This window comes from Cottoperca gobio, chromosome 15, assembly GCF_900634415.1.
Source record: "Cottoperca gobio chromosome 15, fCotGob3.1, whole genome shotgun sequence".
NCBI classification, from domain to species: Eukaryota; Metazoa; Chordata; class Actinopteri; order Perciformes; family Bovichtidae; genus Cottoperca; species Cottoperca gobio.
Window position 1 is genome coordinate 15003196 of NC_041369.1, and position 11131 is coordinate 15014326.

At 42.8% G+C, this 11131-nt stretch overlaps 1 protein-coding gene across 1 annotated transcript in view; it reads left to right on the plus strand.

The window, feature by feature from the left end:
• The window catches only part of dlg5a (discs, large homolog 5a (Drosophila)), a 35790-nt gene extending 28840 nt beyond the window's left edge, over window positions 1-6950 (plus strand). Inside the window, 12 exon segments of the mRNA XM_029449131.1 lie at window positions 155-319; window positions 468-651; window positions 1508-1656; window positions 2442-2612; window positions 2821-3011; window positions 3128-3271; window positions 3423-3550; window positions 3816-3925; window positions 4331-4375; window positions 4532-4547; window positions 4549-4642; window positions 4744-6950. Of these exon segments, the coding sequence (XP_029304991.1) occupies window positions 155-319; window positions 468-651; window positions 1508-1656; window positions 2442-2612; window positions 2821-3011; window positions 3128-3271; window positions 3423-3550; window positions 3816-3925; window positions 4331-4375; window positions 4532-4547; window positions 4549-4642; window positions 4744-4847 (1501 nt within the window). The 3' untranslated portion in view covers window positions 4848-6950.
• Window positions 6951-11131: the final 4181 nt, after the last annotated feature.

The window sequence follows — 11131 nt, forward strand, 5'->3', positions numbered from 1 at the left end:
GTATAAGATAAATAAACCTGTCTGTGCTCTCTGGTGGACAAACTGTGTAGTGGCGAAACACTGTTTTTAATCGGCCCTCGTTACACAATGATTTTTTTGCAATGTCATTGTGTTGATGTAGTCAAAACGTTCCTATTTTTGACTTCCGGTGCAGCTCCCGTCTGGAGCCAGTCAGCACTCAGTCGACTCCCCAGGGGAGCGGAGCCGCCACCCCCGACAATCACTCCACCATCGATACACTCAGCGAACAGGACGAGGGCACGCTCACTCCTTCCTCCAAGCAGACCACGCCCAATACCAGTCCCCACAACTTCATCAGGTAAACTTCGACACAAACCTTAGTAAAAAGGGGGGGGGGGGGGAGACAACCCCACCATAATAACCAGTTGGGTGTTGAAGAGGTGGTTGCTCCATGCTACGTCCTTACACTCCCGTATCTCTCTAACCGGACGCTTGTTCTCTTCTAGAATGCCGTCTGAGGGCAGCAGGAAGGCGGTTGAGCCGCGGCTTGTGACGGTGCGCAGGCCCGGCGTGGAGGTGGGAGTCACACTCTGCGGCGGAAACCTTCGGGGCGTTTACATAGAGAGCCTGGATGAGGACAGTCCTGCCAGAGGCCCCGATGGGCTGCTTCCTGGGGACCTCATCCTCGAGGTGTGGACTCGTGTCTTTTATTCTATCTCACATGCATGGACACACGCGCAACCTGTTGCTTTGTACGCAAGGGGACCTAATGCACAAGCGCTTCAGCAACCCATCAATACGCAGTGCAAAAAGATGATTTGTGTGTGTGTTTGATATTTACAATTACTTGAGTACATGAAGTAACTGGAGGGACAGATATTTTTAGGTGAAGTTTTATTCAATTTGACAAATGGAGTATCTGTGGATTTAAATAGTTGTAGGTGTAATCAGTTTTTTAAGGGATCTCACAGCTAAACTCTTATAAATAAGATATTACAAAGCTTTTGTTACTTTAGACTCGAGCGCTGCCAGAAGGCGGGGAGGCATTTCTTTCTCTTTTTTTTCTGCCCGTCATTGTTCCTCATTGATCTTCTCCTCGTCTGCGTTCTCTCTCACTCCGCGTTCGTGATCCATTTAGAGCACAGCAAAGTCATAACAGACAATTCGTGACCTGCTCCCACTTACTTTGGGACTACTCTCTGCCACAAAGAGCCAGCTATCTGAATTGCCATGCAGCTTTGTCATCAGGCCGCACAGCATCAGCCTGTCCTTCAATCTCCCTTCTTGTTTGTGTTTTCTTCCCGCATACAAGGCACAAATCAATACTGCGACACTTTAATACAGCTGAAAGATTGGACGAAATGTAGCTATTTACTTGTGGACCCTTCAAAGACACTGCAAATGAATACACAGATGAGCGTACACTCTCACCAAATGTCTCTGCTCCTTAGTTTCTTTATTTTTCATGATGTGAAGTTTCTCCTCCCCCCCCCCCCCCCCTTTTTTTCTTCTTCTTTCTGTTCTCATCACCTCTCACATCTTTCAGTACAACTCTGTGAATATGAAGAATAAGACGGCAGAAGAGGTGTACGTGGAGATGCTGAAGCCTGCGGAGACGGTCACATTAAAGGTGCAGCATCGGCCAGATGACTTCAGCACACTCAAAGATGTTCCAGGAGATGGCTTCTACATTAGGTACATGCATACATATACACGGTACGCGTGATCATTGTTGGGCCGTTTGTGTGTAACAGCTCTGTAAAAGGCTTTACACTAATTTCTCCCCCAAGCAGCCTCATCTCTGTCCATGCTATGCTATATATAGAAGCACCACTGGAGCGCCCCTTGGACAATCTGGAATCTTTCTCATCTAACCAATTATCTCCCAGATCCACCGTGTGACTGCAATGCTGCTAATTGCACCCCAAACGTAGTTTATGTAATGTCTCTACAACACCAGACCCAACACCTCGTCCACTTTAGTGCGCCGTGTTTTCCAGGCCATAAGGAACACACTGTATACGATTGTAAAACGAGGCTCTAAAATAGTCACGTTTTATTGTAGGGAGTCTGTCTGGGCGTGTTGCCTCAGCTGCCGCAGTCACTTGTCATATAGGCTATAAGTGGGCTTGTGATGTCATCCGCAGTAAATACACTCAGCCTTACTTGCTGTCGCAGATAGGCTGTTGGGGAATGACTTACGAGGCTCCAACAAGAGGCAAGCAAAGTCTACACTGTCAATAGATTAACTTTCACTACACTTCCTTTCTAACCTTCCTTCAGGATCTTCACACCTTTTTCTCGTCTGATAAACCTCATTCTCTCTCTCTCTCTCTCTCTCTCTCACTCTCTCTCACTCTCTCACACACACACACACACACACACACACACACACTTCATCAACTTTATGCTCCTCCGCTCCCTCGCTCTGCCCTACTCTTCATAACTCCCCATCTATCTTTGTCTCTCCCTCTCTCCAGAGCACTTTACGACCGGGTGGGGGAGGCCGAGGGGGACCTCAGTTTCAAGAAGGATGACATCCTGTACGTGGATGAGTCTTTACCAAAGGGCAGCTTTGGGACGTGGATGGCCTGGCAGCTAGATGAGAATGCACAGAAGATCCAGAGGGGCCAGATCCCCAGCAAGTACATGTGGGTGGAGAATGCAATGCATGCTTACACACATACATTTCTGAGCTGGAGGACAGTTTGTAGCAGCTGTGACAACAATCTGCTGCAATGTAGGAATCATGTTTAATGTCCCTTCTCGAGGCCTACGTTTATACACAGATGCACACACGGCCTTTTTCTATGAGAATCCGCTTCAATTAAATCTGTGTGTTGTGTTGTGTTGTTGTAGGATGGACCAAGAGTTCTACCGCAGACACAGTGTGACAGAAATGAAGGACGACTCCAGTAAGACGCTCTCTGCAGCGGCTCGCAGATCCTTCTTCAGGAGGAAACAGAAACACAAACGCAGCAGCTCCAAAGACAGCAAAGAGATGGTGGCTCTGGACGCCATCAGCACGGACTCCATCCCCTTCCTTGACGGTGAGACCAAACGTTTAGATGTTTTTCATTTTTATTATTTTTTTTAATAGCCCGAATCATCGAAATGGCCCCCATGTAAATCCATGCTGATTGATCTGCGTGTTCGTTTGTGTCAGACTGTGTGAGCCTGGCATACCAGCGGGTCCAGAAGGTGGAGTGCACCTCTCCCCGGCCCGTACTCGTCCTAGGGCCGCTCACTGACGCCGTAAAGGAGATGCTGGTCAAAGAGTCTCCTGGGAAGTTCTGCAGATGTGTACTGGGTGAGTTTGATCCAGATGTTTGTCAGTCCAATAAATCCGGGGAATAAATAGTGCATCTTCATTCTTAATAACTGTTTCTGCATCTTAAATACCACTTTTTAGGGTTGAAGAAATGTACCTCCGATGGTCACTTTTCTCTTTCTGTCTGCAGAGGTGATGAAGGCATCCCAGCAAGCCATCGAGCGGGGCGTCAAAGACTGCCTCTTCATCGACTACAAGCGCAGGAGCGGCCATTTCGACGTGACCACTGTTGCTTCTATAAAGGAAATAACCGAGAAGGTATTAGCCAGTGCTTTCTTTCTCTTTAGAGATGATCAGGAAAGATAAAGTGGCTTCAATTTGTCTTTTTAATCTCTGCTCAAGATAAGCTATCACTATTGCTGCACTTTAATCATATATATATATATATATATATATATATATATATATATATATATATAATAAATAAATAAATATGCTAAGCGGGATTCCTGTAACAGCAAGTGTCACTGTCGAGCCTTTTGAAACTGTTAAATTGGTTTGTTCTGTTTTTTTTGGGATACAGGGCTGTCACTGTTTGCTCGACATTGCCTCGCACGCCATCGAAAGGCTCCACAGCGTTCACATTTATCCAATTGTTGTTTTTGTCCGCTACAAAAACGCAAAGCAGATCAAGTAAGTAGCATTTCTTTGAACCACATACACTGTCCTGGTACTGTGTGTGTGTATATATGTGTGTGTGTGTGTGTGTGTGTATATATATATATGTATGTGTGTGTGTGTGGGAGATGGATAGAGCAGGATAAGCCTTCACACTCTCCATCCCACCATGAACCCTTTGGCGCGTCTGTCAATTCACCCCACCACAAACTCTTGCATAATCCCAAACAGCTGGTGAAACATGCCTGTTTTTTTTTTTTCTTTCTTTTTTTAAAAATAAAGTCTCTCGGCGCAAGTGCTGTATCCCTTTCTTCACTTCGGAATTGTTGTATGTTAAAAATGTATTTGGCACATAGTACTTTCATACTTGATAAACGATAGACATAGTTATAGTTTCCCTATTTTGTGACTGATTTTCAGAAAAGATTTCTCTCCCAAGACGCTCTCTGGCAAAATAATTAACAGGTGAATTCTAAATTTGAGCATATACTTTTATCAGTTACGTATTAGACACTGAATGATTAATTAGACACAATCAACATGTATAAGGAAGATAAGTGGTCACTGGTGTTGGATTCATACCTCACATACTCTGATCTAAATGACTATCCCCCCACACAGGGAGCAGAAAGATCCAGGTTTATCTGCGGGACAAAGTATCTCAAAAACATTCCAAGGAGCAATTTGAAAGTGCGCAGAAGATAGAGCAAGAGTACAGCAAATTCTTCACAGGTTTGTATGCAATCGAAACATCTAAAAATACGAAACATAGACGACAGATAATCAGTCGGTATATTCTTTGCACTATAAATAAATGTTCCCTCTGTTTGCAGGTATTGTCCAAGGCGGCACCCTCCCCTACATTTGCACTCAGATCATGACTATAGTTGATCAAGAACAAAGTAAAGTCCTGTGGACTCCACTCGGCTGCCCCTAGAGGAGACCGGCTGCCACTACAGCAAGCTGCGGCTTTCATCTCCATTCCCCAAACACTAATTAACTCTTTCACACCATACCAATAGGTACACTACAGTGAGCTAGTTATGTAAATTATTGATATTTTTTTATTTTGTCTTTGTCTTGATTTATAATCAGAGCCTCCATTTATTTCTGATGTGCTCCGGAGCAGGTTAGTAGCACTGGATCTCGGCGTCAAAAGTTCAGTCAGTCTTCCCTAAGGGTTTCTGGTGGTGTATTTGTAATGCTGCATTGTAAGCGTCCGTTTACAAAAGATGAGTCTGACTATTGGTGTTCAATATTTGCTTGAATGTGTGTGTGTGTGTGTGTGTGTGTGTCCGTGTGTCCCACCCCCACCCCCCCTCCTGTGTACACAAACCTCAACACTAATGAAGTTCAGCCAGCCCCCTGACCCTCCCATGTACCAAATGACATTTGTGGTTTCCCTACAATTATGCACCCATTTGACGACGACTGACAACTAATTGTGTGTGTTTGTGTTTTGTTCGTGAGCGAGAGAGCGAGAGAGAGCGAGAGAGAGCGAGAGAGAGCGAGAGAGAGAGAGAGCGAGAGAGAGCGAGAGAGAGAGAGAGAGAGAGAGAGAGCGAAAACATTGAGACTGTTGTTCAAAATTGTATTGACCATGTCAGTTTAATCATGGTTGTTTTGTTAGCATGAATACGATGCTATAGAAATGGAATGCCAGGATCAGACATCACATTCCTCGTGGTGTTTCATCACAAACGTGCAAAAGCATCAAACCTCTTGAAGTATGTAGCTGTGGTTTTACTGAACCTGACTGCCAGCAGTGACGGCCATGAACACTCAAAACGCATCGATGTTTGCTCTATGCATTGTGTTTGTATAGCAGCTGGGTGTACTGTGGACAGTTTATGGGCCTTTTCGGAAGTGCCTTCGGAGAAGAAGCCTGATCTGAAACCAGCCCCTGGTCACATAGACGACAGATTATTTTTTTTTGTTGTTGAAAGTTTCTCTTTTGAGATCCAATGCATCGCTTCACCCATCATGGACTCGATGACTTCAGGGGCTGATTTGAGACCAGTGAAGTGTAGAGCGCATGACAATGGTGAGGTTTTGAGGGTAGGCCGAAGCGGCAGCCAACGGGTTAACTCCTCAGAATGCACTCCAGGGCTAGACAGACCACTGTGTAACTATCTATCTCTAACATATATTTAACAACAATATAGAGTATAACATATACAGTATGCAGATACAACAGAAAAAAAAGAAACATATATATAAATATATATTACATGTATTTTCACTAGGCCATATGCCTAGGAACGTCTGGCGGTCAAGTCTTAGCAGGTATTAGCATGTTTTTAAAAAAGAATTTATTTTTGTTTTCCTTGTGGTTGGTTGTCGGTCACTTATCGATGTACTCATTAAAAGAGACACTATGAAGCAAAATTTGCAGGGTAATATCTTAAAGGATTTTCCTCTGCTCTGTTTAAATGTTAGTGACTTTTCATTGTTATTTAATTGTATTTTTTATTCAGGAGGCAAACGATATTGACAAAAAATATTCTGTCCTTCCTCGAAACCATATCCTGTATCTAATTGTGCCAAAATCCACTAAGGCAACTTTATCCTTTTATTTCTGTTTTGCACTTGTTTATCTGTTAAACCTTAAACATGTAACTGTTCCTAGGTTTCCAGTAGACTACGAATAGGTACTATAATTTCTACTGTAACTAATTCACGTTTTTATCTATCACATCAGTTCCTTACATTGATGGCCTTTTATTCTTAATTAGAACAAAAGGATTCTTATTTGAATTATTAAAAAGGGATCTATTCTTGCACAGTTTTTCAAAGGAAAATTGGTCCACAAGTTTGACTATTGGGCTAAAAGAGTAAGCGGAAGCAAACTGTAATGTTACTATTTTTCTGAGTAGATAGCATATGTTAGAGAGAGAAAGCAGGATGCAACGTGAAATGGTTGTATTTTTAGAAAGAGTCTAGATGCCAGGTACTGATTGAACTTTTCTTTTATTAAAAAGAATGTGATTTGTATGTTGAGACATTAACATGAGAATAAAACTCATTTTCTGTATCACAATATGGACTTGGTCTGAATTTCTGTTTTGTCTGATAATGAAAATGTAACTATTGAACTCTTGTCTAGGACTGTTCAGGCTATGCCTAAAGCATGTAACATTTTATAATACAATACTTGTAGAGTAGTTTCCCAACATCTACCATGTAATTCCTCTTAGCTTACGTTGTAATACTCTTGTAAGAATCCGTACATATAAAATACTTGTTCCTACTGGTACTTCAATGAAGGTGAAATGACATACTGTACATGCTCAATATTTTTGCTCCATATTCTCCTAGACAAGGATGAAAGCTGAGCTCAGAGCAAATGTTCTGTAAGTGTCTCGCTGAAATGTGACCGTGTCCTTCAGAAAAAGGATCAAAAGTGAATCTTTTTTTCTTTTAAAGTGAAAAAGTGGCCGACGAAATAGCCATCCATTTCTGGGTTTCAGATAAGGTAGCGTGACGATATCTGCCAGGATCTCCGAGCGCGAGAGCGATAAAGATGTGGCCTTGCTTCAAAGCTTTAAAGAAGCGGCTGCGCTCTCTGGTTTAAATACACTTTGAGAGATGCTGTGGCTCTTATTTGTTCTTCAGCAGCACTACAATCATACATCATGTTTTGCAGTTTGACGGTGATAAGTCAATGTGTGCTCTCTTCGCACTAGAACATTGAGTTCTACGTGCCACAAAAATGCAGACATACTTTATTTTATCAGGTAGTCTTATTGAGATCAAAATCTCTTCAGCTGGTTAAGAATAGAGCCCAGATGTCACAGACGTACAGAAATAGATGAGCAACGATCTTCTGAGACATGCTCTGGAGAAATTGTACAAGAATAACTTTGGTGATGAATAATATTTGTTACACTGCTTTTTCTACCCCCCCCCCTTTCATTATGGGTACAAACCACTCCAATAAAGGTTCCATTTATTTTGTTTGCAATCATTTTCCATGCATTCGTCACTGTGTTGTCTGCACTAGTCAATGTGATACTTAATTCTCCTTATCATGATCCCTCTGTCTACAAGCAGTATCATTTATTTCATGCTACAGTTCAGTTTCAATTTCAGCCCATTTCTATTTATATATTGTGAATATATTAGATTGCTGCCAATTTCACGCGTTTATTCCTCCTGGAAATATGAAATAATTCACTCAAATACAAAGACCATTTTCAAAACATCCCACATGTTGTGAATCGTTGTCTCCGATTGGCTATCCCTGCTCAGAACATGCATGTAATTACACATGTGATCACTTAAAGGTTACACCAGCAGGATTAAGTGTCTCAATATATGTGTTTTCCTTTTCCTCTTAAGTGCAAAGAAGTCTGATGAATATGTGCCCAGGCTTAGGAACACGATGTACTTATCTATATTACAAGAAAAACTATTTCTGCAGCATTCTATGAGACTTACTTTCCATGCAGTTGGACAGCCTGTAGCTACACCACATTTTGCTGGTTGATTGGGTGCCTTTAGCTCCAGGTTGTTTCATCTGAGCATCCAGGGTCACACACATTGGTATAGGACCAATAGCCAATGATGTCACAGTGGATGACTCCCCTCCAGCTGCCTGTCAGGTTCATTGGGGCAAGAGAGCACCCAGTGTCTCCACAACATCCTCCAATGCCTCAAACTGCCTGCACTTCAGGCCTTATAGTTGTGCATTGGTGGAAAAGGTCAGGGATGTCACGCTCAATCCCACTACATCTGATGTACTGTAGGTGCAGATCTGCTATGTCGTGTCCCGATTCTCAATGTCCTCCAAGTACCCTCTAGCCTGTTTTAGAAAGGGGTAGGGTCTCCAGCTCTCCTGCTGAGGTGTCTGTTTCAAGACAGCTGCAGACAGCTCAACTGAACTTGAGAAGTCTCACGTCTGACAGCGAGGGATCTTTGTAGTCCACACTGACAAGCCACATGGCCTTTCCCATCTCTGTGCGTGAAGGGATGAATTTGTCCGACTTGGCCTTCTGCTGGTTCTATAGCACGTTAAATCTAGCATCTCCAAATGTCCCGCAGGATTACCACCTGACTGCGCTCATGTTAATCTCTTCATCTGTCGACACTGAGACCCTCTGGTTAAAGTTCTGCTGGCCCACAGGAACCACTCGGCCAACAGCTGGCCTTTCATGGGGGATGATCAATTCAAGTCCCTTCTTCTGCGGCTTGCAATAAACGGCAGCAAGATTTATTATGACACATAACGTATGTAGCATGTGCTGCTGATGCTCTCACTTTCTGTGACCTCTTTAGGGGACGTATTGTTGCTCTGGAACTTGGATCTCAATTGGCTCGTACACATAGTATGGAGTAAGATTCCCTGTTGTTTTCCTTTCTTGTACATTTATCAGAGAATACGCAGCATAAATGATATGCAGAGATATTTAAAATTCTCCGTGAATCAACATGAATAAACATCATTGCTCTCAAGAGAAGGCCTCTGGTAATCGGACCTACGTATGATTTACACCTCACTTGTTTCCTGAAAATAACATAACCTATTTCATAAAGATGAGCAATAATAAAACATTCATCATCATGAGACACTGTAAATCTCAGCTTTGTTATCTCCTGACTATAATTGCTCTTGGTTCCAGCGAGAATGTTAGTTTTTTATTAAAATGTTGCAGTGTTTGAAAAAAGAAAAATGGCGGTGGATCCTTCCATAAGGCTGCTGTACAGCAGCATCAATTGCCTTTAATGTGACAGTTCACCATTTCACCAGCAGGAGGACAACTTCAGCGCTGCTCTTCAAGGCCCATCCTAATAGATATCTGGCTGCCTGACCGCTTGCTGATCAGATGCTGTTCAGTGGTGCCTCAAACCATAAATCAACATTTACAATATATAGAGTAGTAGAGCTATATGCTAAACTTATTTTAATCTTTGCTGCAGGGTCATTCTTAAACAAGCTTGATGATGTGGAGGAAATTAGGGAAGAAAAAACTGTTACAAACATTTTAAACTTGTTGCATCCGAGTTTAATCTTGTTCTTTAACTCTGGTGAACAGCACCTGCGCTGCCTCTATTCTATGTGAAGTAAAAATGCTTGCAGGGACATTCATAACACTGATTCGCTATAATTTACAGATTCCCTTATCTTTGATCTTTTGCAGCTCGCCTCCTCCTAAGTTAAAGGATTCTGTTACAACAGCTATTCCTGAAGAAGCACTAATATTTCCCAGACAATAAATCACAGAACATATATCACATATCTTCGCCGCACCTTGCTTAGCCATGTTTACTTTTCAAATGATCTGCGCTTGCGAAGTGTCATAATTCCTGTATGACATGTATTAGGTAATGTATAAGTGTACTTATATTATTGCTGATATGTATTATCATGTTGCCTCTACATTAAACCATATGGACTGCAGAAGGGTTAGGACCCTTTAATTGCACTGCCACTTAATTGAAGCACTAAGGACTTGGGGGGGGGGGGGGGGGGGGGGGGGGGGGGGGATTTATTGGATTTCCAAGAGGTCTGGAGCCTTGTGACACAGGTGGCTGTGTGCACATGGTAGTCAGGGGTCAGCTGTTTCCACATATCCTGTGGGCTAGCTCTTACTTAAGGGGCATCCGTGTGGAGCCATAAACTACTGGTAGTCATGCCTCTCCTACATCACCAATCCACACCTGTTTTTGACCCAATATGTGAGCTACAAGTGTAAGCATATTACAGTAATTGACTGGGAAGGACGTTCATAACGCTCCCTCTGTTTGTGTGTGTGTGTGTGTGTGTGTGTGTGTGTGTGTGTGTGTGTGTGTGTGTGTGTGTGTGTGTGTGTGTGTGTGTGAGACTTTATTTCTCAAAATGAAAACAGGGACGCCCATCATCCATGGATGTCAAGCCACAGACTCAGTAAATGAAAAGGGGAAGCACTATCCTTAATGAGAAGTCAGTACAACAACATCCCGACAGCCATTGTTGTAGTCAATGATAAGTAACCTCACTTTATTGTCGTTTTTTACCCACTGTCATCACGACAATTCCTATGGGGACTCATCATTTCCTGTGATGTTTATATCAGCTATACATCTTAAATTGATCACTAATCGATATAGCTTCCTTTTTTAAACCCTCCTCGTTTTTTTGGGACGTGCGTCATTGGCGCGCATCAGAGACGCAGAGGCGCAATTGTAGCCTACCTCTTGTATTATACAGCCAAGCAGCGCAGACCCGGGTCGGCACTCGGA